At 46.9% G+C, this 27,605-nt stretch overlaps 2 protein-coding genes across 2 annotated transcripts; one reads left to right on the top strand and one right to left on the bottom strand.

The window, feature by feature from the left end:
* Positions 1-25,026, top strand: BSDC1 (BSD domain containing 1). The gene is made up of 11 exons (XM_004371993.1): positions 1-58; positions 319-379; positions 4,508-4,624; positions 6,733-6,900; positions 9,459-9,513; positions 11,570-11,685; positions 12,101-12,169; positions 12,337-12,415; positions 14,330-14,809; positions 21,903-22,006; positions 23,469-25,026. The coding sequence occupies exons 1-11, from the start codon at positions 48-50 to the stop codon at positions 23,499-23,501; spliced, it is 1,293 nt and encodes a 430-aa protein (XP_004372050.1). The 5' UTR covers positions 1-47; the 3' UTR covers positions 23,502-25,026.
* TSSK3 (testis specific serine kinase 3) lies at positions 24,904-27,605 on the bottom strand. Its single transcript, XM_004371996.2, has 2 exons — positions 27,027-27,605; positions 24,904-26,292 (listed from the first exon to the last, which is right to left on the bottom strand). The coding sequence occupies exons 1-2, from the start codon at positions 27,169-27,171 to the stop codon at positions 25,631-25,633; spliced, it is 807 nt and encodes a 268-aa protein (XP_004372053.1). The 5' UTR covers positions 27,172-27,605; the 3' UTR covers positions 24,904-25,630.

Below are 27,605 nucleotides of genomic sequence, written 5' to 3' on the forward strand. Positions count from 1 at the left end.
GTCGGAAGTCAAAGGTCGGTAAATAGTGGTGATGTCATGCGGGCAAGATGGCGGAAGGGTGAGCCCGTTGTCCTGTTCCCGGCGTTGGGGCCTGAACTCTCACAGGGTTGGGGTGCTGGGCCAGGGTCCCCGTGGGAAACGGGAAGATAGCCGGGCGTGGACAGAGCTGAAAGGGTAGGGTGGAGTCTCAATGTGAGGGAGCAGGGAAGCGGTCTGCGAAGCTTCGGCCCGCGGGCCACATCTCGGGGAAACTGAGGCTCGATCGTTGGCGAGCAGGGTTCGCACCGCAGGGCCGCCAGATGTGTATATCTTCCACAGGGAGGACGTGGGCTGGTGGCGGAGCTGGCTGCAGCAGAGCTACCAAGCAGTCAAAGAGAAGGTAAGCCGGGCTGGCGCCCTTTTTCCTCCGGCAGGGCCCCGCGCTGCCTTACTGCAACCTGCTCACCGTCACCGGCCCGACATGTGTGAGCGCCGGGCCTTAAGGATGAGGCAGATCTGAGCCCTACTTTTAGCCCTTGCCGGTGTAAGGCAGCACAGACCCCGACGCAGATCAGTGTGATACTAGGATTGTTTTAAAGGCAAGAGCGAGCCTTTCGTAGGAATCCATAGCAAGGAACAATTTATTCTAAGTCGGGAAATTCAGAACTTCATCGTGGAAGAAAGAGCATTTGAGCTACGCCTTAAAAAAAAAAAAGGATTAATGGAAAAACCTAATTCCTTTAGTCATTCAAATATAGAGTATATACCAAAGACAGCACTCGTGACAGGTCCTAAGGGTACAGATGTTAACCAAACAAATGCAGTTCTGCGCTTTACAGATGTTAACCAAACAAATGCAGTTCTGGGCCTTACAAAGCTCAGTCTAGTGGAGGGACAAGCCATTAACCAAATAGCCAAACAAACAGCTGTTTAATTACAGTTGTGGTAAGTGCTGTGAAAGGAAAGTACAGGAGCATCTTGAATAGTCTGGATAGTCAAGAACACACCAGGGAAGGCCTCCATGGGGAAGGAACCTACTTGAGGCCAACTCTGCCTAGACAGGATGAGTAGCGAGAACCCAGGCTGAAGGTGAGCATGAACCACAGACACTAGTGCCTGATGAGTTCTGTCACACTGAGGGATTTGCACAGGAGGTTAGGGAGAGAGAAGATTGATGGCCAGAGAGTAGAGGTCCTTGAATGGCTAACGAAGCAATCCCTGTGGCATGAGTGAGGCTTGGTTCTGCCAGTGGAGACTGCCAATGTATGTTCCTGTTTCATTCCATGTTGGTTTGTCACAAACAGCCCCACTGAATTGCAGGAAAAGTTAATTACTATTTACCTCAAGTAACTGAGGCGATTACTGCTTCAAGGTAGACTCCAGGAGGCTTATGGCCTCAGTTAATTTAGCCCTCTACCCTGGGAGTATTTTTATTCCTCCCCCAGCCTGGGTACTCCTGGACCAGCCTCTCTCCTACAGCCCAGCAAATCAGAGACCCTCAGCTGCTTTCTGTTGTTGATGAGGACTGAGAGAGAGGATTACTAGAAGAGATTAAATAGAAGAAGCCCCAAAGGAGCTTGCTTCCTGTTGAGCCATCTCTTGGAAGGAGAGTAACATTCAGCAAATGTTGAGTGAATGCTGCTATGTGGTGTCCTCAAAGTTGGTCCTACCATAACTCGTTAAGAATGAAGAGTTGGTCAACGTTTCATCCTTGTCCTTGGGGGACCTCCCAATTTGAAGCAGGGGGGTAGGTGTTGTTTCTGCCTTTGGCGATTCCTCATTTGGAAAGAAAAAACTTAATTTCCATTCTTTAGGTACTTTTATATGAACTTGGGCAAGTTGTTTAACCTCTTTAGGCCTCAATTCCTCATTAGTAAAATGGGAATAATACTAATATACTTGACCTGGTGGAGTTGTTGTAAGGATTAAATGATAATACATGTAAAGCACTTAGAACAATTCTGAGTACTATATAAGCATTAGCTGCTTTTATAAGTGCTGAGGGTGATGGGGAAACTTCATAGACACTGTCAGTCCATGGTTGCTTCCATTTGTTCTTTCCTTTTTTTTTTTTTAAATTTCCTTTTTTTTTTATTGTTGTAGTTAATTGTTTATATTTCAAGTTAGTCTCCCATACAAAATTTTATACATACATTGTTACAGACCCTAATTGCTCACCCCATTCTGCCACAGCACACTCCTCCTTTCCACCCCTGATTCCCCATGTCCTTTCAACCAGCTCTTAACCCTCTCTGCCTTCCCATCTCACCTCTGGACAGAAGCTGCCCCTTTCATCTCTTATATCTGCTTGACTAAGAGGAACACTCTTCTCAAGAATCGCTTTATGTCCCACAGTCCAGTCCACTCCCTGTTTGAAGAGTTGGCCTTGGAAATTGTTTTAGTTCTGGGCTGATAGTCTAGTAGCCATGCTTTCCGGGGTACCTCCAGTCTCAGTCAGACCATTAAGTCTGGTCTTCTGTTTTTTCTTGGTCTTTCAGTGCTTTCCTGCCCTTGCTTCTTTCCCTTCCCATCCTGGATCTATCTGGATCACTTCACTTCTCAGACTCTCAATTCTCTTGTAGCCATTACTTAGCACACATTGCCCCAAAGACTACAACTCAGAGATAGTGCTATAATCTGCCTTCCTCTATGCCTTACCTTCTCCCATTGGAGGTTGTGTGTATGTCGTGTGTGTATGCAGTACATACTGGTGGAAAAAGTCACATTGCTTGTTGGCCCCACCACAGATTCCCCACCCCTCCAACAAGCCTTTTGAGTCCCTAGTTTGCTTCTCCTCCCCTTACGTGCAGAAACTTTCCCAAAACCTAACTTTCCTCTTAAGCCCCCTATTTAGCGACTTGCCTTTTCACTGTCAGGAGACAAACCTCATTTCCTACTTTTTAAAATTTGAAGTCAACAAGTATCTCTCTTAAAACCCTCTCCACCCCTGAAGCCACCAGCTACAAACTTATCTATATTCACACTCGGCTTCATATGCTACTTGCCAAATCCAGCGGGCAGTTTTCAGCCCTTATCTTCCTGAACTTTTCTGCTGCTTTTGACACTGATGATCACACCTTCTTTCTCAAAACTCTACTTTCTTGGCTTTTGTGACATGATTTCTCTTTCAGTTCTCCACATACTTGTCCCATCTTTCCTGACTGCTTGCTTCATGAGTTCCTCTACCTCTGCCTGCCTCTTAAAGGTGGTGTTCTGCAAGCCTTGACCTCAGGCTGCTGCTCTGCTCACTCTACACATACTTCCTGGGTGACCTCTACTTTCCTATTTCCGCCAGTCCTTTCCCCTGAGCTTCAACTTTGAGGACAGCTTCTCCTAGACAACGGTCCTAGATGTCCTACATTCTGCTTTGACTTCTACAAAGCTCCCTCTGGCTGTCATGAGCAGAAGGAAGTAGAAGTGTCAGCAGTGCAGCCTGAGAGGAGTCCAGGTGAAGGAGCAGGGTGGCCTGGACTAAGGTGATGGCAGTGTGGATGGAGAGTGTCAAGTAATAAATGATCTGCCAACTCCAGTTAAGGAGGCCAGGGTCTAACAGAGAGGAGCCCTGGTGACTCAGTGGTTAAGTGCTTGACTGCTAACCAAAAAGTCAGCAGTTTGAACCCACCAGCTATTCCACAAGAGAAAGATGTGGCAGTCTGCTTCCATAAAGAGTTACAGCCTTGGAAACCCTATGGGAGCAGTTCTACTCTGTCATATAGGGTCACTATGAGTCAGAATCAACTCACCAGCAACGGATTTGGTTTTTTTTTTTTTTGTCTGATATGGAGGCATGATTCCCATCCCCAGAGAATCCCCTTGCTGATAGATGAGACTGTCCCACTGAGAGACTTCCCTGGCTGATGAGAAGTAGGCAGACCCTTCCCAGAAGAAGCCACCACCAGAACACTTACTCAGAAACATGCTTTTTTAAAAAAAGAAGGTGATTGTCCCCAGGTGAAGTGAGAGGGCTTGCAGGGGTGAGCACAGAGATAATCCAGGAAGGCATCCTAGAGTTGCTGAGTGTGAAACAAGACAGGGCAAGACCTAGAAGAGAGCTGAGGGGCTGCAGGCCCAGGCCAAGTGGAGCGCAGGGCGAGAAGCAGATTGGTTTGACAGGAGCAGATATGGGTTCTGCACAAAGGAGCTTTCTGGATAAGTAGAACAACAGAATGGTGAACAAGAAGGCCTCAAAGAGAATCTGATCCAGTGTTTCTTATAACCCCTCCCCCCAGCTTTGTTGAATGTAAAAGTCACACACCTTTTCATGTTATTTGAAATTGGAAACAAGTATTATGACCTAAGTGCCTGGGCTGAGACTCCGTCCCTGTGCTCAGAGCAGCAGGAAGTCCCCCTGCACGCTCTGCTATCAGGTAATCCCAGGTCACAGAATGGGGACAAGTGAGCATTGTTTGTGAGCCCAGGCTCCTCCTGTCACCTGAGTTTTCCATGTGTCAGTCTGGTGCTGAAAAAGCACAGGGAACAGGCATGGTAGGACCAGCTGGCTCTGACATCACTCTCTGTCTTCCCATAGTCCTCCGAAGCCTTGGAGTTTATGAAGCGGGACCTGACAGAGTTCTCCCAGGTGGTGCAGCATGACACAGCCTGCACCATTGCAGCCACAGCCAGTGTGGTCAAAGAGAAGCTGGCTGTGAGTACTGCCCACACCCTCCAAGGACTACCCCCTACAGCCTCACCCACCTGGGATCCTGATGGGGGCTCCCAACCTTTCTGCAGCTAGGTGGTTATTCCTCCCCGTGTTGTTGTCAGGTGCCATCGAGTCGGTTCCGACTCATAGCGACCTCGTGTACAACAGAATGAAAACACTGCCTCGTACTGCGCCATCCTCACAATCGTTATGCTTGCGCCCATTGTTGCAGCCACTGTGTCAGTATTTTTCCCCATAGGCTCCCACTTTGAAAGATTGTGTTAAACAATCTACATATGTTAGGTACCTTTCCTGCTTGTGTGTTGTGTTAGCATGTGTTTTCTTTTTAGCAAAGTCATTCATTGTAGACAATTTAGGAAATACAGATTTAAAAAAAACAGAAAACCTAGAGACATCCATAAGTCCATCTCCAGAGATAACCACTGTTAATTTTTTGGAGTATATCCCTTATCCACACTTTTTTTTTTCAAAACTGGGATCAGCTGAATACAATGTTTTGTAACCTACACTTTCACTTAATAATCATCGCAACCTTGTTCTACAGCGTCATAAATGGTATGGTATTCCGTTACGTGGATTTAACCAGTTCCTAGTTTCCTAGTTCAGTTTTTTCCATTGTTGACTGCAGAGTTGCAGTGAGCGTTCTGCTTGCTAAATCTTTGCCCATTGTCATGATACCATCTTTATAATAAAATACTGGAAGGGATCATAAGGTGAATATGGTTTGGGGCCTTTTAAAATCTAATGGAATACTATTCCCGGAAAGGTTGTGCCAACTTCTATTCTTACTGGCCCTGTTTTTATTAATCATAGATGTATAACAAACGCAGTGCTCTCATGAGATGGGAATTAGGTTCCAAAGTCAATGTAAAAAGTGAAAATTGTGTATGGACAAAGATACTCCTGTAAATGTTGAATTTCCAGTGAAATACTGTGTACTGGTTTTGGGGTACAGTTTTTTCTTTAGCACTGGAGCAGATTTAGATTTCTTCATTTGAGCACCAGCTGAATCAATTGCATTGTGGTAAGAGGCCATGTTGGAATATGCATTTTGGAGGTTGTGGGTTTTTTTTTTAAGCCAAGCTTATTTTGGTGAATCCTCTTGTAAAATACTGTCTGCCTGCTAACCATACCTGTTGATGAGCATGAATGACAAGTAGTGACCCTGCTGACTGCTGTAAGTCCACCAAGTAGCAGAGATACCACTTGTTTCTTTCATTCAGTCATTCCTTTTTCTTTTCATTCAACAAATCTGATTGTATTTGTGCCAACATGTGCCAGGCACTGTGGTAGGTTCTAGGTTTAAAATGCCTGGGCAGCCTGATTAGGAGTAAATGTTACAGTTTTCTCTGACTGCCTGAGCCTCTCTTAGCACCCCATCCCTACCTGCTCGAGGGCATCCTGACCAGTGTGGCTCAAGTTTTGTCTCCCACTTGCCCCTTTCAGGAGATCCATGTGTTGGCCCCAGCCTGTTCCAGGTTTGCCCTCAGACAAGGTTACTTGTGCTCATCCTGCCCAGATCTCCTTAACCTTTTGTACAAAATATTCTACTTCCTGAACAATGATAATGATGAATTATTACAGTACTACAATTTATTAAGTGCTTGCTATATGCTAGGCATTTACATGTTTCATCTCCTTTGATCTCCACAGTAACCGAATGAGAGATGTGTATTTATGCAAATTATATCAATAAGAAAACAGACTCAGGGTAGAAAGGTCTTACAACCAACAAGTGATAGAGCTGGGATTCAAATCTAAGTCTTAACTCCAAAGCTAGTACCTTTTCCACCATTCTACCCATAGGCCCTTCTCCCCACTGAAATGTCTGTGGCATGGATCATTTCCTGTCAATTTTTGATCAGCCCAACTGGCCTTGAAATTTTGATGAGTCAAGGATCTCTGTCCTGCCCTACACAGGCCTGCTGCAGCCCTGTGTCCCAGCCCCAGAGACAGGGTAAAAGGTCGTGAGCACTTACCTGGTCCCCACACACACAGTATACCTTTACCCCTGATGCTTCCTGCCTCCATACCCCAGATTGCATCCTGCCTCTGGGGCACTTGCTTCCTCTGCTGGCTTCTCTCTGCAGACTGAAGGATCCTCGGGGGCAACAGAGAAAATGAAGAAGGGGTTGTCTGACTTCCTGGGGGTGATCTCAGACACCTTTGCCCCCTCACCGGACAAAACCATTGAATGTGATGTCATCACCCTGATGGGCACGCCCTCTGGCACAGCTGAGCCCTATGATGGCACCAAGGTATTCACTGGGGTCTCCCCTGCAGATACTTACTAGTGCTGTACTTTAACTTCCAGCCGCTGCTTACAAAAGCAGTACATGTTCAGCCTGAAGAGTAAATATATGTGTATAACTAAATTCGAGAATACTGAAAAGCATGGAGAAGATAATTATTTCTAAACCCATAATTCTGTCACCCAAAGAGAACCACTGATTTCTCCTTGGTGTATAACCTTTCTTTTTTTTTTTTTTTTTTGCAAGAATAAGGTAAAGACAAAAGTTTGGGTTTTATTTGTTTTTAAAAAGGCACTTTATACATACAGTTTTGTAACTTGCTTTAAAATAAAGCTTCACAACAAACTATGAGCATCTTCCTAATCACCATCATTTTTAATGATTTTAAAGTTTGCAGTGAATATAGCATACTTTATTCCGCCATTTCCCTAGTGTTACACATTTGATTCCTTTCCGCTTTCAACCATAATAGGGAATGCTGTGGGAAGGAGCATCTTTAGAGGATACTGTCCACATTTGGGTTATATAAGACTAATTTCCAGTAGAAATAAACGTGAAGCAGGGAGAGTATCCTCAAGAGCACTTACATCAATAACCAGAATAGTGTATTTCTATCTCTTTTTATTTTCTCATCATTACTTCTCCTATTTCATGGAGTGTTTTACCCTAAATTAACTGTTCAGCCTTCTCTGTAGCGTTTTATCCCATTGAATTTCCATTCCAAACGTGCTGATTTTTCAAGCATGTTTTTCAGCACTGGCATTAGCACCACCACTTAGTGAACATATGAGTGGAATTGTGAAATCTTTAAATTATTGGGTTGTAAGTGATAACAGTGAATCATCACCCAGACCACTTGGGGAAGTTCTGATGCAGACAGACAGCCCCATGCTTCGGGTGATGCTGAGGAAAAACGGTGGAGCTTTCTGTTTTCCAGCTAAAGTCTGCCACTCCTGTGGCACCAGTGACAACACAGCTTATAGTTCACTTGGCAGACTGGCTGTGAAATTAAGAAATTCCTAATGGTTTTAATTTGGGGGAGATGCATTATTTCAAAATTTGCCCACAAATTTGGACTTCATTAATGTTTTTAATTTTTTTTATTTTGTTGTTATTGGGAATATACACAGCAAGACATACACCAATTCAACAGTTTCTACATATACCATTTACTGACACTTATTACATTCTTTGAGTTATAATGCCATATAATAATAAACCAAACCCATTGCTATCAGGTCGATTCCAACTCATAGCGACCCTATAGGACAGAGTATAACTGCCCCATAGGGTTTCCAAGGCTATAAACCTTTATGGAAGCAGACTGTCACATCTTTCTCCTGTGGAGCAGCTGGTGAGTTCGAACCGCCGGCCTATCAGCAGCCAAGCGCTTAACACTGTGCCACCAGGGCTCCTTTGATCCCGTATAGATGGTTCTTAAAAGAGCATAATGCTCAAGGCAGATGTTTTTTACTGATTAAGCTAAACTGTTGTTTGGTTTTAAGAAGACTTCAGGGGATATTTTTGGTTTAAGGTTTAAAGATGATCTCAAGGCAATAGTTTCAGGGGTTCATCCGACCTTTATGGCTCCAGGAAGTCCGGAATCCATGAGAATTGTAAATTCTGTTCTGCATTTTCCCCCTTTTTGAGCAGCAATCTTCTGTGGAATCTTTGATCAAAATGTTCAGTAATGGTAGCCAGGTACCATCCAGTTTTTCTGGTCTCACGGCAAAGGAGGCGGTTGTTCAGTTAGCCACACATTCCATATCCTCCTTCTATTCCTAACTCTCTCTCTTCCTCTGATGTTCCAGGCGAATAGAGACCAATTGTTGTGCCTTAGACAGCTGTTTGCAAGCATTTAAAACCCCAGGCACTACGCATCAAACTAGGAGGTAGAACAGAGACAGTAACCATGTTATTAGGCCAGTTAACTGGGATGGCCCCACGAAACCATGACCCTAAATCACCAAACCAAGAAACTAAATCCCATGAGGTTTTTGGTTATACATAAGCAGCCTTAGCAGCTACTCTTTTTTTTTTTCCATTGTAAATGTATCTGTCAAACAACTTTTTCCAATTCAACTTTTTACAGGTGTACAACTTATTGACAGCGATTACAATGATCAGCTGTGCAATCCTACCCTTAATCATGTGATATTTCCATCCCCATTAAACCCCCTTTCCCTCTACCCCTGGTAACCACTAATAAACTTTGTCTTTTCTTATCTTTTTATATAAGTTAGGTCATACTGGTCTTTATATTTTCACTAACACTTCTAATTTCACATGATTCAAAAGCAGTTCATACGTACAATTCCGTAGCCTACATACACTGTATTTTCTTAGTTCCCAGAGCTAGAACACTGGGTGAAGACTCTTAACCTGGTTCTCCCCTCCTTATGCCACAGCGTTAATTGACAAATGTCCTGTAGGTGTGGCAGCCAAGTGGCTATCGGATTATGGGAGAAGCTAGGTTGTGGTTGATTGGGTACTCTTGCAAAGATGGGGTGCTTTCTATGCCCAGCATCCCAGAATTTATGTTCTCTCTTCTCTGTTTCATCTAGGCTCGCCTCTATAGCCTGCAGTCAGATCCAGCAACCTACTGCAATGAACCAGATGGTGAGGGGGTAGGGGCTAGGGGGTGGGCTTACAGAACAAGTAAACCAAAGGGGTCTGGTCTCTGAGCCCTGTTTGCCTCAGGCAGCAGAGGCCAGGCACCCCCTATACAGAGGAGCCAAGGTGGGGCTAGTGTGTGCCTTATGCTCAGTGGGATGAGTTGATGCTCCCTTTTCCCCTCTGAACCCAGGGGTCTTCCTCCTCTCTGCAGAGGCTTTGCTCCTCCCATCCTTCATCCCATCAGTTCAACCCCGCTCCCAGCCCTGCTGCCTCCCTGCCTTCCTTTCAGCACCTATTTGCTAAGCCCCGTGCCAGGAGCTAGAGATGAGACATGAGTCAAACCTTCAATCCCTGTCCCTTAAGGAACTTGGTGCTAAGAGAGAAAAACAGTGAATAAAGTGGAGAGAGTAGAGTGAGCACCTGACCAAAGGATTGGAAGCCCAGAGGAATGGCACCTAACCAGCTGAGGGTTCCGGGAAGTGACACTTGAATTGGGGCTGTAAGGATGAATTAGAAATAAACTAGACAGGGAAGTCGGGGAGGGCTGTTCAAGGAAAGGAACGGTATATCTGAAGGCCCAGAAAGAACAGGGAGTGCCAGCCATTTGGTAAGGCTGGGCTAGGGAGTGTGTGTGTGAGGGAGTGAAGGACATAAGAGGTGCCCAAGGGATAGGTTGTGAAGGGCTTTGTGTGCCAGATTAAGCAGTTTGAATTTTGTCCTAAGAGGCTCCAGGTAGAGCTTCTTAACCTTTTTTAGTCAAAGGCCGTTGAAAATGACAAATACTCTTTCCAGAATAATGCCCATGAAATTTTGTATGTAGTATGGGAATTCTTTGACCCTTTGAAGTCTATCTATAGAATCTAGCTTTAAAAAGCCCTCCCACAAAGAACCATTGAAGGGTTTTGAAGCCTGAGGTGGTCAGATATGCATTTTATGAAGAGCTTTTGGGCAGTATTTGTGTAGGATAAAATTTGAGAAGGGAGAGACACAAGACTGGAAGGCCAGTTAGGAGGCTGTGGTAGGAATCTCTAGTCAGAGGTAAGGCCATACCCTGGGAAGTGGCAGGTGGAATGAAGAGGAGGTTGTGCATATGAGACACTGAGGACATAGAATTCACAGTGATTGGATAAGAGAGGAGGCTAGGATGGCCCCCAGGTTTCCAGATGGATAATCTGGAAAGGAGAGAAGAAAATGAGCTCACATTGGGTTTGCAGCACCTATGTAGGTGGAGGTGTCCAGGGGACACCTAGTCCTGTGGATCTGCAGCCCAAAAGAGTGGTCTGGGCTGCAAAGAGAGACTGAGGAATTGTCAGTGGGAAGAGGGGTTGAAACTCATGGTTTAGTGGAGGTTATCTTGGGAGAAAATAGAGAATGTGAAGAAATAAGGGCCAAAAGGAAAAAGAGAAGCCCATGTAGATTCAGAAGGAGCAACCAGAGAAGTGGCAGGAAAATCACAAGAGTGAGAAGCCAGGGGAGGCAAGGGTTTCAAGAAGGCAGTGACTCCCAGGGTCAGAACCTACAGAACAGACATGTGAGGAGAGGCAAAATAGAGGGGCCACAGTGGGGCTAGTGTGTGCCTCATGCTCAGTGGGATGGGTTGATGCTCCCTTTTCCCCCTGAACCCGAGTGTCTTCCTCCCCTCTGCAGAGGCTTTGCTCCTCTCTTCCCTCATCCCATCAGGTCAGCCTCCCTCCCAGCCCTGCTGTCTACCTGCCTTCCCTTCAGCACCTGTTTGCTTAAGCCCCATGTTGGTGACTGAGAACAGCAGTTTCAGAGAGGAGGGGATTCAGTAGCCAAGTGCACGGGGCTAAAAAGCGAGCAGGGATGTGAGAAAGTGGAGGCTACAGCCCCTTCTGGACATCACTTAGGTACCCTGCCTCAATCTCAGTGAGGCCCCCCGACCCCGTCACCCTTCCTGACCCCCACCCTAAGCCAAATGGCTCTGAAAAAACCCTTAAGCTTTCCCCATGGTCCATGTCCAGGCTTAGGTTTGTTCTGTAAGCCCACTGTTCTTTCCCCAGGCCCAGGGCACTAACCATCAGCATCTGTCCCTCTGTAGGGCCCCCGGAATTGTTTGACGCCTGGCTTTCCCAGTTCTGCTTGGAGGAGAAGAAGGGGGAGATCTCAGAGCTCCTTGTAGGCAGCCCTTCCATCCGGGCCCTCTACACCAAGATGGTGAGGGCCCAGCTAGCAGAACCTCAGCCAGCTCCAAGCTTGAGGTGTCGGGAGGTGGGAGGGATGAATCTAGAGTCACTGTGGGGTCATCTGGCCCAGAAAGCAGTGGGAGACCATGCAGAGCGAGACCAGCCACATCCTGAGCCAAGAATCCGCATGGGAGAAGCTGTTTATCCGGGCTTTTGGCAGTCAGATAATGGTGAGAACTGGAAGGGTCAGCAAGCCTGATGGGAGTTCTTTTCTTCCTCTTTGGCCGAGCTGGGCCAGGAAGGTGGGTCTGGCTAAAACTTTGGTGGGTGGAAGCACTCTGAGAATCACTGCTAAGCCACTTACTGTGCCTGGGATCCGGAGCAGCTGGGAGCAGACCCCATACCACCACTTCCAAAGTCTCATTCCCACTTTCCCCTCCCTCCAGGTCCCAGCAGCTGTTTCTCATTCAGAATTCTGGCATCGGTACTTCTATAAAGTCCATCAACTAGAGCAGGTATGTTGGCCTAGCCTGGGGAGGCACTCCACTCAGCCATGGGGGAAACAAGCTGGATTTTGTTGAGGGAAGAAGGGGATACAGGGTGCTAAGAGTTCTGGTGTCAGGACCAGGATCTGAGAAGAGGGTACCCTGACTCTCCTGGCTGTCTGCTCCCCCACACTCAGGAGCAGGCCCGGAGGGATGCCCTGAAGCAGCGGGCAGAACAGAGCATCTCTGAAGAGCCTGGCTGGGAGGAGGAAGAAGGTAAGCGGTGTTGAGAAGTGATGGGCAAGTAATGGGACCTGCCTCAGAAGACTGGCTGGGCCATGCTCTCTGAAGCGTGGAGAGACTTGGGGACCAGGGAAGAGTAGGTAATGAGTACAGTTTTTGTCTGTGCAGAGGATAGGCTGATCTAACAAGGGAGATGTTCAACAAGGCTGGGGAGTCCTGGGTTTAGGTACAGAAATCACATGTCATTGGACAAAGTCCCCTGCCAGCCCATGGGCTGGCTACTTCATAGTCACTTGGGAAGCTTTTTGAAAATCCAGATTCCCTTCCTCACGTTCTAAATACGACTCTATAGGGACAGGGCCAAACTTGTGTTTTCTTTGTTTTTTATGATACAAATACATAATAACCAGACATTTACCATGTCAACATTTTTTACATGTACAGTTCAGTGATATTAATTACGTTCATCATGTTGTGCAACCATTACCACTATTCATTGCCAGATTTTTCCATCACCCATAACAGAAGCTTCGTGCCCCCTAGGCAGTGACACCCCTACCCCTCCCTCCTACCCTTAGTAACCACTAATAAACTTTGGTCTCTATACATTTGCCAAGTCTAGATAGTTCATATAAGTAGGATCTTATAATGTTTGTCCTTTTGTGTCTAACTCATTTCTCTCAGCATAATGTTTTTAAGGTTCATCCATGTTGTCGCATATGTCAGGACTTCATTTCTCTTTATGGCTGGGTAATACTCCATTTTATTTATTTATTTACTTGTTTGCTTGCTTTACTTTGCTTTCTTTTTTTCTTACTGACTTTTACTTTCTTAGTTACTTATTTTCTTTCATATATATACATATATGCCACATTTTGTTTATCCATTCATCTTTTGATGGACACTAGGGCTGTTTCCACCTGTTAACTATTGTGATTAGTGCTGTAACAAACATTGGTGTACAAATATCTGTGTTCCTGTTGAGTTATATGGTAATTGAACTTTTTAGAAACTGCCAAACTTTTCTACAGCAGCACTGTTTTACAATTCCACAAGCACTGGATAAGGGTTCAAGTTTCTCCACAAGCTCACCAACACTTGTTGGTTTCCATTTTTCTGATCATAGCCATCCTATGAAATGAATGGGGTGAAATGGTAAATCACTGTGGTTTTGATTTGCATTTCCCTAATGACTAACGACGTTTAGCATCTTTTCATGAGCTTGTTGGCCATTCTCTCTTCTTTGGTGAAATGTCTATTCTAGTCTTTTGCCCATTTTTTGACTGGTTTGTTTGTCTTTCTGTTGCTAAGTTGTAGGAGTCGAACTTGTGTTTTTAGCATGCTCCCCTGGTAATAGTCATGCCAGGTTTGCAAGCCACCAGCTTGTGGCAGTTTGCTGAGCATTCTCTATCCAGTAGCTCAGCTTAGAACAGTGTGTTGGAGCCACCTGCATGATATAGCATTAACACATTTATTAAGTGCTTATATTATGTGCCCAGCCTGTATCTACAGCTTTACATGCATAGTTCTCACCACAACTCCATTATCCCTCTTTCAAGAATGAGGCAGGTAAATTAAAGAAAAGTGAAGTGACTTGACCAAGGTCATGAACCTAGGATATAACAGAACCCAATCTGAACCCAAAACAAACTCACCTTCAAGTCTTAGCTTTCTAATCTATAACACCATCTTGCGCTGTGTTGATGGAAGCTGAGTGCCCACCAAACGCGCTAGGCCCCATGAGTAGGAAGGACTTTGACAATCAAAGAGTGTCTGCAGAAGAACAGAGATGGGAAGGGAATGAGGGAGGGTGAGAAAATGTGCTGTTTAATCTTGATCAGAGTAAGCTTTGGCAGGAATCTGAGGTCTGTCTTCAGAGAGCTCCAACGATATTCAAGGCTCTTCAGGGTACACTGTGCTCTTACCCCTACCTTTCTGTCTCTACAGAGGAGCTTGTGGGCGTTTCACCCACATCTCCAAAAGAAGCAAAGGTCCCCGTGACCAGAACTTCCACGTCGCCTGAAGGAAGAGCTGAACCCCAGAGCCCCTGTGGAGAGAATCTAGTGACCCCAGTTGAGACTCCAGCAGAGGTGACTCCATCAGAGAGCAGTGAAAGCATCTCCCTCGTGACACAGATTGCCAACCCTGCCACCTCACCTGAGGCACCTGTGCTGCCCAAGGACCTGTCCCAAAAGCTGCTAGAGGCATCTTTGGAGGAACAGGGCCTGCCTGTGGATATGGGCGAGACTGGACCTCCGCCCCCAGCTCACCCCAAACCCCTAGCCCCTCCTGGCCTCTCCAGTAGCCCAGAACGCAGGCCTCCAGCCAGAGTAGAGACTCTGAGGGAGGAGGCGCCCACAGACTTACGGGTGTTTGAGCTGAACTCAGACAGCGGGAAGTCCACACCCTCCAACAACGGAAAGAAAGGTATGTTTAGAGGCCTGAGCTCGGGGGTTGTGCGGGAGCAGGGCAAGTAAGAGTTTGCCTCACAAGGCAAACTTAATCTTGTTTGGATCCTAGGAACAGAATTCCTTCATCTGTGATACTAATGATGATGGTAGCTGCTATATGTTACCATATTTCATCAATTTTAAGGTGCACTTATTCTTTGAAATCAGGGTGCATCTTATAATAGATGGGGGTCTTAGATTCAGTGAAAAATGGTTTATTACAGGTCCTGTGCCAAGGATGTTATGTTGCATTTAATTGCTCACTTACATCTCACAGCAAGTGAGATCAGTATTATTATCCTCATTTTACAGATGAAGAAAGTAGAACCCAGAAATGTTAAGTAGCTTGCTCAGATTCATACAGCCACAAAATGGCAAGCCCAGGTTCAGACCCAGGGCTATCTGACTTCAAGCACATGCCCTTAATTACCACACTGTGCCAGTTTCTATCCTTTCGGACAGCTCACCCTTACTCTTCTGTCATTGGTGTCAAGGGTCTTCTCCCCAGGGTAACCTTAACAAAGACATTTAGCTTCCCTGAGCCTTCATTAATTATTATTAAATACGTAAATGAGACTTATATGTACAGTTTGAAGAAGAATAAAATGAACATCCATGAACTTCCTGTGACTCAGCTTAAGTAGTAGAGCTTTAGTTTCTTTTCTTGTGTAACAGAATTTTAGACTGGGGACTCTTTGGCTTTATGTCAAAGGAGAACCTCGCTCACCCCTATAATTAAAGGACAAGGTGTCCTTTAATAGTTCTGGTGTCAGTTTTTTGTCATATCCAAAATACCTCACCAGGGACAATATTGTCAGCAAGGCCTCACCTCACCCCTCACACTGATCCTCTCTTTGCTAACGCTCAGTGCCAGTCACAGCCTCAGAGCTTGCCCAGCAGGTAAGACCTGACCTGCAGGTGCAGTGAAGGACTGACTGGTTTGCTGCAGTGTATGGGAAATGGGCCCTGCCCCACCCCTCCCCTGCCCCCCAACAGAATCGACAAGGTTTCCAGTTTCCAACACAGTGCTTTCTTTCTGACTCTGATTCAGTGAGGTCATCTATGGGGCTCCTGCCTTCTCTTTATGAGACACTGAGGGGGGAGGGGCAAAGGCTGCAGTCTTTATGATGAAGCATGAAGTGTATGGGGCAGGCTTGGTGCTGGAGGAGCTCAGAGAAAGAAGGAATCCCTAGGCACCAGTGGTGTTTCCCTGAGGAGACAGGCATTGTATGAGAGTTGGAGAGTTTGGGGCAGGTGTGAGGAAGTGATAGTCCAGGCGGAGGGAGCTACAAAGTTCAGATAGAAGAGGGCACAGGGCATGTTTAAGGAGTGAAGACCAAAGTCCACTTTTCTGTACTGTCTCCAGGAAGGGTGGGTGGGTTAGCTCAGAAATAGAACTTAAGAACTTAAAATCTTAAGCTGGATTCAGGAGGTTGGACTTGGTGATATAAAACAGCAGTGCATGGAGGCCGAGGGCTCAGGCTCTGGAGTTCAGACAGGACTGGGTTCAAATCCCAGGTAGTTCATAAGCCGTGTGACTGAAGATATTGATCTTTAAGCCTCTGTGTGCTCCTCTATAAATTAGAGGTCGTTGTTTCACAGTAGGTTCTCAAGCAGGGAAGAAGCTTGGTCAGAGCCCTGCTCTGAGAAAATGATCATGATGATAGTAAGAGAGAACATTCCCTGAGCACTTTCTATATGTCTGGCTCTCTGCTAAGCACTTTATATGCTTATTGCTCAATCCTTAAACGAAAGCTCTGTGGGATATGTTATTTCCCCCATTCTTTACTGGTAGGAAATTGAAATTGATCACTCACCCAGTAAATACTTAGAAAAACATAAAGTGGCCGTTTAGGAAAGTGGGGGAGTAGATGCACCCATCAAGGGTAGTGGGCTTGCAGGTGGTTGGTACTAAGGGCCCACTGAGGTTGTGGTCATGGATTTTAACTGATACCAGTCAACACTGTTGTACTTTTGTCCAGCCACATTCCATTGCTTAGGTGCAGGCCCAGAGCAGATGGGGAGTTGGTTTTAACCAGGGTTCAAGATTAGACAGGTGAAATCAGTGGAAGAAAAGAGAGAGAGCCTAAGTATATGCAAGAAGTGATTGATCAAAGTGATGGCTCATGGAATCTGAGCTGGGTAAGGAAGGGAATGAGGGATAGTGAGGAGGGTTGAAGAATTAGGTTCCATTTGGATTTGGGCTGCTAGAGAGGGTGAATCAGATAGTAGTGGTTGGAGATTAGATGCTTGAAGTGGAGGTTATGGAGGTGGTGCAGTGTGTCTTAATCATCTAGTCTGCTCCTCTGATGCACTCAGGGTATGTGAAAGGAGGGGCTTGGGATTCAATGCAGGACACCCACAGAAGCAGCTGTAGCCATGTGGGGGTAGCCAGGGTCTTGCTAGGACCAGGGTAGGAGCAACGGGACCAGAGTAAAGGGGATAAATCTTAAAAGGAAGAATGGAGCTTGGAGACAATTTGATTCCTTTTCCGTCTTATGCTCACACCTAGGAGTACGTGAGGCTTGCTCTCCAGGTACAGCAGAGTCTCTTGGGGTGGCCAAGATCGAGGGTCCCAGGGCAGTCCCTGCCATTGCAGAGCTGCTTCCTACCTGCACTTTGCCCCAGAATCCATCTGACCTAGGAGATGAGCCTGCCCAGCTTCTCTCAGTGAGGACAAGGGGCTGGGTATGGGGTGGCTGATGGGGCAGGCCTGTGGACTGGAAGGCGCAGCCCTGGGTGTAAGCCCCTACTTTGCCACCTACAATCTGTGTGACCCAGAAGCAGTTCTTGCCCCCATTTCTCTCTCAGGGAAGCAGAGATCCAGTTAAACAGTAAAATGAGCTGTGAGTGACAGCACTGTGAGGTTAGTAATCACCTGGGAACTCCCTTTCTGAAAGTCAGTCTCCATCCTGAAGCCTTCAATTGTGTGCAGGTCAGCTTTCTGCCCCCTGCACAGTGGAGTGGAAATCTTGGTACTTACCTCACCAGACCGGACAGAATGGTGGGAGGAGGCAGGTGGCAGAAAGAGCCCAGATTCATCTCTCGCTCTGCCACTTGAAGCCATCATTTCCTTATGTGAAAAACTGGAACCGTTACTACCTACCCCAGGGGGTAGATGTGAAGTGCTCCAGAGATGTTAACTGATACTCTGCTTTCTACCCCTGGAAGGGTTTGCCCTAGCATTTAAGCCTGAAGAGGGCATTTTGTATCCCTAGGGGGCAACCTGAGGGAGGGAACACTGCCATAGCCACAGCCAGGAGCCGGCTTCTCACCCACAGGAAGCCCGCGCTGACAGGTAGCTAGAGGGGTGCCACCCAGGTGTCCTGAGGTACAGGGGGACTTAGGGGAGGAATCAGAGGAAAGGGTCTTGGTTGCAGCTCTGCGTCTGGCTGTGGGACCACGGGCAAAATGACTTAACTCTTAGACAGGACAACGTCTTTAGAAGAAATCCAGCTCTGTTTGTTAAATAGCCCTATGTATACATGTAACAGAGTCCCTGGGTGGTGCAAACATTTAACATGCTTGACTACTAACCAGAAGGTTGGAGGTTTGAATCCACCTAGAGATGCCTCTGAAAAGAGGCCTGGCAATCTACTTCTGAAAAATCAGTCATTGAAAACCCTATGGACTAAACTAAAGCTAAGAAGTTTCCTGAATACAACCAAACACTTCGAGGGACAGAGTAGCAGGGGTGGGGGTCTGGGGACCATGGTTTCAGGGGACATCTAGGTCAGTTGGCATAACAAAGTTTATTAAGAAAATGTTCTGCATCCTACTTTGGTGAGTGGCGTCTGGGATCTTAAAAGCTTGGCGAGCAGCCGTCTAAGATGCATCAGTTGGTCCCACCCACCTGGAGTGAAGGAGAATGAGGAACACCAAAGACACAAGGAAAGCATTAGCCCAAGGGGCAGAAAGGGCCACATAAACCAGAGACTCCATCAGCCTGAGACCAGAAAAACTAGATGGTGCCTGGCTACCACCAGTGACAGCCCTGACAGGGAACACAACAGAGAGTCCCTGATGAAGCAGGAGAAAAGTGGGGTGCAGAACTCAAATTCTAGTAAAAAGACCAGATTTAATGGTTTGATTAAGACTAGAGGCACCCTGGAAGACATGGCCCCTGGACTCTCTGTTAGCCCAAAACTAAAACAATTTCTGAGGCCAGCTCTTCAGACAAAGATTAGACTGGACTATGGGACATAAAATGATACTCGTGAAATGATACTTCGTGAGACTAAGTGGGCAGCTCCTGTCCGGAGGTGAGATGCGAAGGCAGAGAGGGTCAGGAGCTGGTTGAATGGACATGGGGAATCCAGGGTAGAAAGGAGGAGTGTGCTGTCACAATCTAGGGAGAGCAACTGGGGTCATATAATAATGTATAAATATGTGTATGGGAGACTAACTTGAATTGTAAGCTTTCACTTAAAGCACAACAATAAAAAAAATAAAACCCTATGGAGCACAGTTCTACTTTGATACACATGGGGTCGCCGTGAGTCGGAATGTACTCAACGGCAGCTGGTTGGTTTTTTTTTTTTTTTAATACATGTAAAGGGTACTTTACATTCCTACCTCTAATCCCAACTGTTGTTTCTCACACTGGGCCAAGGTCTATATAGAATCACCCAGGTACCTGTTTATAATGCAGAATCCTAGGTTACCACCTAGACCTGCTCAATCTGAATGGTGGGAGGGGGAAGGAAATCTGCATTCTAATAAGCTTCTTGGTGATTCTTTGCAAACTAAGTGGTTTTATTCTTATTTTATGAACAGACTGAAGCCCAGAATATTTCCCAAGACCACACAATAGGTAAATGAGTAGGGATTCAACCTAGGTCAGCTGGCTCCTAAGACTATGCATGCTCTTACCACACTGGGGCTAGCTAGGCTGAAAGGAGATAGTGTGAGACACCATATGCGGCAGATGAGAGCAGGGCTTAGAGGGACGTTTCAGAGGCTGGGTGCCTGGTGAGGAGCAAATGGGACAAGAACAAAGATGTTTTTACAGGCCATCCCACTGGGGGAGCCAGGGACTGACTCTTTAAAGATGCCTTTTTTTTTTTTAAACTATTTTGTTGTTAGTTGCTGTCGAGTCAGCTCCAGCTCATGGCAACTCCACCTACAACAGAACAAAATGTTGCCCAGTCCTGCACCATCGCCACGATCACTGTCCATTCTTGTGGCCACTGTGTGTTCTGAGTGTATTCCCACCTAGGGGGCTTATTTTCCAGAACGATATCAGACAATATTCTGTTGTGATCCATAGGGTTTTCATTGGTTAATTTTTGGAAGTAGATTACTAGGCCTTTCTTCCTAGTCTGTATTAGTCTAGAAGCTCTGCTAAAACCTGTCCACCCTGGGTGACCCTGCTGGTATTTGAAATACCAGAAGCATATCTTCCAGCATCGTAACAACACGCAAGCCACCACATTACAACAACCTGACAGAAGGGTAGTGGCTTTACCTATTAGAAAATAATATGTGCTCGTTGTAGAAAAAAAGCACCACGAATCACCCATGACCCCGTGTCCTAGAGATAACTTTTGCTAGTATTTTTGTGGGCATCTTGCTCATGTTTTCTGTATATGTGCATACACCTATGAGTGTATTTTTACAATGGAATTGTATATACTGGGAGCTTTTTGTTTTTAAAGTAATTACTTATGCAGTTTGCTTCTTAGTGATAATTTTCAGATATACATAATATTACCTGTAAGAAGTCACACTCAAATATAAATATTTAGAGTAGTGGTTGTCAAACTTCAGTGGTTATCAGAATCACTTAGAGTAGGGCTTGGAAACTGTTTCTGTAAAGGGCCGGATAGTAAATATTTTAGGCTTTGCAGGCCGTACAATCTCTGTTGCAGTTACTCAGCTCTGCTGTTGTAGCACAAAAGCAGCCCTGGGTAATATGTAAACAAATGGGCATGCCTGTGTTCCAAAAGGAAATCCTGGTGGCATAGTGGTTAAGAGCTACAGCTGCTAACCAAAAGGTCGGCGGTTCAAATCCACCAGGCACTCCTTGGAAACTTTACGGGGCAGTTCTACTCTGTCCTGTAGGGTCACTGTGAATTGGAATCAACTTGACAGCAACGGGTTTGGTTTGAGTTCCAAAAACTTTTATTTATAAAAACAGATGCCAGGCTGGATTTGGCCCACAGGTTATTGTTTCCCAACCCCTGGTTTAGAGAAAAGGTCCATGGATATTTATTGCATGGCAACTCTGTGTTCTAGGCACTTGGAATATGTCAGAGCTTACATTCTGGCTCCTCTATTATTAAACAGTAAACATAGTCTGATTATATACATATTAGAAAATGATGAATACAGTGTGAAAAAGAACAACTAGAGCAATCGAGAACAACTAGGGAATCGAGAGTGAGGGAAATGGTTTGCAATTTAAAATAGAATGATCAGGGTAGACCACATTTAGATGGTGAGATTTAAGGACAGGCGGGAAGGCAGTGAGGAAGTTAACCATGTGGATATCTGAGGAAGAGAGTTCCAGGTACTGGGAACACCCTATGCAAAGGCCCTAAGGTGGAAATGTACCCCCTGGTGTGTTTAGGAGTAGCAAGCTCAGTGTAGGGAGTGGGGAGGGAGGAGGTTTATTGTTTATTTCTTCTGGGAGATTTCTGTGGCTCCCAGGGAGTCTCTGGGCAAAGTGCTTCTCTACTATTTAGTAACCTGCTTGTTCTCATTGAATAGTTTAAGACCATTTACCATGTATGTAAGTGTTCTACAGCCTAACTTTTTAAAACTACATGGTGTTCCATCTTGTGACTACACCATTTATTTTAGTAATTCCCTATCACTAGACTTTCAGGTTGTTTCCAAGTTATGGTACTACAGTGAGCATCCTGTTGGCTAAATCTTTGACTGAATCTAGGATTTTTCCTTAGAATAGACTTCTAAAAATGGGGTCACTGAGCTGCTTACCTGAAAGCAGAATATAAAAAAAGACTTTAGTCAGGCCCTCTTAAAGAGTGCCATCACCCCCAGCCCAGTCTCTTCAGATTTCTCTCCTCGCCCCTTCCTTCCTTTCATACTGTGAACTGTGGTTCCAGGCTCAAGCACGGACATCAGTGAGGACTGGGAGAAGGACTTTGACTTGGACATGACCGAAGAAGAAGTGCAGATGGCACTTTCCAAAGTGGATGCCTCCGGTGAGGTGAGTAGGCCTCGTTAGCTACAGGGAAGCAAGTCCAGTGATCCCAGTGTCTGAGAACTCTCCCCGCCAAGCTTAACTATCCCCTCAGGGTGGATCCCTTCTTCTGAGGTTCTAAGCTTTCAGGAAGGAGGCAGAGGTCTCTCACTCAGGCCCAGGACAGTTGTTGTCAGCAGGCTCTACTTCCTCTCAGCTCCAGGGTGAATGGATGGGAGAGTTCTTGACCTCATCTCTGCTTTAAAATCACCTGAGGAACTACTTAAAAATACAGGTGCCAAAACCTTGCCCTAGACCTTCTGACTCAGGGTCCCCAGGTGTGGGGCCTAAGTAGATTCCTGGCCTTGGAGACAAAAGACCAGTGTGATCTAGGACAAGTAACTTAACCTGAGGCTTTTTTTTCCCCCCATCTAAAATATTAGATTGATAATTGTAAGACCTGACTTACAAGCTGCAATGAGATACTGCATATAGACATGTTAGGCCTGGTGCCTGGGACATGGTAAGCATCAGTGGACGTTAGCAGAAAACACCACAAAACCCGTTCCACTTACTAAGTTCAAAGAGGCCTTATTACTCTTGTTCTTCATTACCTCCGAGAGTCAAGACTGGGTCATTCTGAATGAGAGTCTGGACAATCCAAAGCTCACACAGCTAATAAGTGACAGGACTGAAGCTCCAGCCCAGACATCTGATTCAAGTCAGTGTTACTTCCACTGTCACACAAGAACCACATGGTTCCTACCATCAATTAATTCTAAAGAGGTGGACCAATCAGAGAGACTTGAAGGGCCTCAGTTATATGGGAAACTGAAGCTTGAGGTGAGATAGTGACCTACCCAAGAGTATTTTACACCTGTGACCTTACGATACCCAGGGCAGGGAAGGCCCATGGCTCCCTAACATGCCATCGGGTCTTGCTGGTTTTTTGTGTCTTTGCAACCCTTTATAGAACCTAACATACATTATACCTGAGCAGAGTCATTCTGTGACCCATCATCTTAGGGATCATCCAGCAGCAGGGCAAGAGAAAGTTCCCTGGGGAGGCTCCAGCTGGGGATAAAGGTGCTGGGGCTAGAGGATTGAAGACCCTGTGAGGCCAGTGCCACCCTTGCTTCTGTCTCTCAGAGCCATAGACTTAACCACCCAGCAGGAGACATGCTCTCCTTAAGAGATGGACTGACTTGCTTCCTGTAGGGAGGGCATCCCCTTGCAGTGTCCAGTGCTGGTGGAAGCATTCCCCTTGGGTCTGAAATGATGAGAACAGCAGACCCAGCCCTGAGGCAGAGGGCAGCTGTGTTCCCCAGACACAGCCCCTAAGACTGGTGGTTCAGTCTTCTAGAAGGGCCAGGTGTCAGGGCTGTTGGAAATGGAGGCAGCCCTGCTCAGTAAGGGGGGGATGGGTTTGGGTTTGACTCAAAAGACTAAATATGTATTTGTGTTCCCCATTGTCCTCTCCCATTTGCAGCTGGAAGATGTGGAGTGGGAGGACTGGGAATGAGGGGAGCCAGAGTGAGCAGCTCTCTCACCCACAGCACCTCTTACCTCTCACGCTTGCCTCAGCCTGGCCCCGGAAGACACTGACTGAGAATGTCCCCCAAATGGCCTCTGTCAAACAGAGCTCTGGGCACAGATTCTAGGTTGCTCCCTGCTGGCTCTTTGGCACCTAGAGGGGACCTCTGCCCACACCTGGGAAGGGGCTCTCTACATCAAGCCAGGAACTCCGACTTGTGCCAGTCATAGGGTAACCTAATGGGGAGGAGGCCTGCCCTTCTCACGGAAGAGCCTACATTTCTCTGCTGAATACCCACTGTTCCTGGGAACTCCTGCTGGGAAGTCCCAAGGGATAGCTCTAGCCCTTCTGCCTGTGTAGACAGAAGCTAACCCACCAGTCTCTTGGAGTAAGCCAAGATAACACACTCCATGAGCAGGCAAGGAAGGTCATGCCACCTGTCCTTGGCTAGAAATGGACAGAGAGCACATTTTGGTTCCCATACCAGTGAGTAAAGGCATTCATCTCTGGGAAATTTTCCTGTTGGGAATCTCTTCCCTGATCCAGGCCTTTTGCATTCCTGGAAAGATTCCTTGTGGTTCAGAATCTCAAGACCAAACCCTGAATTCCCACCTCCTACCTTTCATGCAGCCCAACCCTGGTATGTCCCCAGGCCTTTCCCAGGGCTTCTTCGTGTCCAATGCACCCAAGTCCTTAGCCCAGCTGTGCCACCTGCAAGAGTCTGTTCTTGCATTTCTTCCTCCCCAAGAAGGGAGGAGGCCACTTCAGGCCTTTCTGTGCATTTCCTGGTGGGATATCTTGTCCAACCAGCTACCCACCTCGATTCCCCTGTAGCTTAGGACATAAGCCAGCTACCAGCGGTACAGAGCAGTGATCAAAGCCGACTACTTACAAATCTGGTAAGCCAACACTTCCACCTCAACCCTTCTGCTTCTTGAAGGGATGTACTGAGAGTGAACTTCTTGAGGCTCTCACCAGGCTTCTGCAAACGCTCTTCTTCCTGAAGACAGAGCCAGACTCTGTGGCTCTCACCCTCCACTCTGGTAAAGCTGCCGCTCTTTTGGGGGAACGGGGGCGCTGCAGGACTCCCTGGAGACCCTGGTGCTTCATGATGCTGCTCTGGCGATTCTTGTACATAACCTGGTGTGTTCAGTGATTTAAAGGGATCATGGTCAGGATGCCAAGGAGTGGTGGTCACTTCCACTTCTAACATTCAGTGAGGGGGTGGGATGGAGAGAATGCTGAGTCTTTTTTTGAAGGGATGGGGCTTTTCTCTTTGTAATTATTTCTTTAGTTTAATTAACCTTTTGGTTGTTTGTGCAATATTATATATTTTAAATTATAATGCATCTCCCCAGAGTATTTTGTAGCTGGGAAAAGAAAAAAGGAGAAAAAAAAAAAAAGATTCTAACAGCTGTTAGTTTTGTAATTATAAAAGAAAGAAAAAAGAACTTTGTCCTGAACCTTTTACAGACTTGCCGTTAACAGCATTAAAGAGATTGAACAGAAGCTGGAAGGTGTCTGGGGCTCTGTTCTTGCCCCCACAGCTCCTGCACCGGAGCCAGGGCAGGACGCACACACTGTGCAGGGGTGCCTTCCAACTTGGAGCGGGGAGGGGGGACCAGGGGCAGCCTGAGTCCTGAGGAAGTCCCTTGTCCTTATCCCAAACTCGCCTTGGGTTTTGAAATGAGGAAGGGACCCCGTCCCCCACAGGCCTCTCACTAAGACAAGGAGTCAAGAAGCCATTTCTGCATTCCCAATGCTTCTGCTTTTATTTGGAAAGGAAGTTGCAACAGCAATGGTTCCAGTTGCTCTTGGTCTTTTTTCTCCTCTCCTCTCTCCTCCCCGAGTGTGTGCGATTCTGGGGTCTATTTTAATTAAGGTTAAACACCTGTATGAAAATCACTTGCCAGCCATGATAAAAGGGAAATTTGAATGAGGCCCTTTGGTTTCATGAAGATCTTTAAAGGGAAAAGAGAAATAAGGCTAGGGAGGGTGTAGGTAGGTTTTAGGATAAGTAAACTTAAAGTGTAAAATATATATCACCATCTTAGAAGCGGGTTTTTGGGTTTGCTTTCTCCCCCTGCTTTATTGGGGAGGACTTGCCATTGCTTTTATCAAGTGTTTGCTAGCCATGGATGCCAACTAATTTCTTCAATCGAAGGCCGGAGAATCATGTCTGGTTCCAGGAGCCGCTTTAGCAGGTCCTGGCATTCAGCCGAGATGCCCAGATGAGTAGGGAAGGACACCCCCTTCTGCTGCTGCCACAGCATCTTGGGGATGTCTGTGTCGTCAAAAGGTAGGCTGGCACAGAGCATGACATACAGGACCACGCCCATGCTCCAGACATCACCCTTCTTGCTATCGTGAGGAATACCCTGTAGCACCTCAGGGGCGGCATAGGCTGTGCTGCCGCAGAAGGTCTGGCTCAGCTCCCGGCGTGACTTAGGCAGCACCTTGGCAAAGCCAAAGTCAGTCAGCTTCAGGTTGAAGCCCTGCAACAAGGCGTTCTCACACTTGAGGTCCCGGTGGGCCACGCCACAGCCATGGCAGTAGCGAATGGCCTCGACCATCTGACGGAAGAGGGCCTTGGCCCGGTTCTCAGGCAGCGGCCCCTCGTTCAGCACACAGTCAAAGACGTCTCCTCCCTCAGCCAGCTCCATCACCAGGTAGATTTTCCCATCAGCAGACTCCAGCATCTCATACACCCGGATGATGTTTTTGTGGTCCAGGGTACGGACGATCTGGAGCTCCCGAGGCAGAAATCTCTGGATAAATTCTGAGGAAACAAGGATAGAGATGGGGTATCAAGTCCAGAAGGGCCTGACTCCTCATTCTTGTGTCCTGTTTTCCAACTTCTGTCTGCCTGCCTGCCCACCCTGGCAGGGTCTTGTTGCTTGGCTCTCATTAACGGTCTTAAATGTGTCTAGCGGCTTGCACTTTGTAAAGAATATTCATCTCTCTATTATTCTTGTAGTTAATATATTACTCAATGGAACAACTCCTTGCCTACCTCAGGGATTGTTAGGAGCAACCTGACATCACGGATGTCACAGTGCTTTGGGGACTTTTAGACAAAGGCACTGAATCTCAGTTACGGGGTCTGATTTGCCCCACTGGGTGGTGAGCCAGCTCCTCCCACGCTGCCTCCTGACCCACAGTTCTTTCCATGAGTCCTGTCTTCCTCTGCCTGCCTTGGCACCAGCTCCTGCCCTCTGCTAGCCCTGGCTGTGACCTCTGCCCAGCTCTCTTTCCCTCCTGGAATAGGAAAGGCGTGGTGAGCTTAGGTTCTGCCTCTGAAGAGCCTTCACCTCCTGCCACTTTAATTTTGGGCTTTGGAGGGTATGATGCACCTAGACGTATCATCTGCTCTCTATTGACCTACCCCAGAGCTGTATCTAGTCTGCTTTCCTTGGTTCTAGGCTAAAGGCCAGGAAGGAACAATCCTGGCTGCAGGAAGGACCCACCCACCTCAGCCAACCCCTCCCTTCCAACAAAGGGGCCCCAGCTCACCTTCTGGCCCTCCCATCTTGTCTATAATTTTAATTGCCACTTTTCTTTGGTGTTTTTTTGAAAATGCTTCTTTGACTTTTGAGTAGGTCCCTTCCCCAATGGTCTTGCCCAGCTGGTACCCATTGGAGAGCAGAAAGTCCTCCATGCTGTCTAGCGCCTCCTTCCTTCCTATCACCCTCTCAGCTCATGCTGCCTCCGAGAGGCAGCTCTACTCCACCATCGCCCTTGGCCCGCGCCTTTTCCCCCCAAGGACTTCATCCGCAGCGGCCCTCAGCGCTTAGAACATTCTCCGACTGGACACAGCCGCGGGTGGTGGGGAGGGAGAGGGACAGACATTTTTAAACTGCTGCCCAATTGTGATGTAAATGCTGTGTGACCGTTGGCCAAAATGAACAGTGCCCCTACCTGCCCTCACCACTGCCACCAAACCCAGCACCGGTTAAGTCATGGCCGCCCCCCTGCCAAGCAGTGAGTCGCGGCCCCGCATGGGGATGTCTGCGTGCGGTTAGGATTGCCCGGTTCCTCCGCGTGGACGCCACCTCGCTGCGGGTTGCTCTGGCCTCCCGCTCCTCCATCGGG

Source organism: Trichechus manatus, unplaced genomic scaffold (genome assembly GCF_000243295.1).
Source record: "Trichechus manatus latirostris isolate Lorelei unplaced genomic scaffold, TriManLat1.0 scaffold00015, whole genome shotgun sequence".
Lineage (NCBI taxonomy): Eukaryota > Metazoa > Chordata > Mammalia > Sirenia > Trichechidae > Trichechus > Trichechus manatus.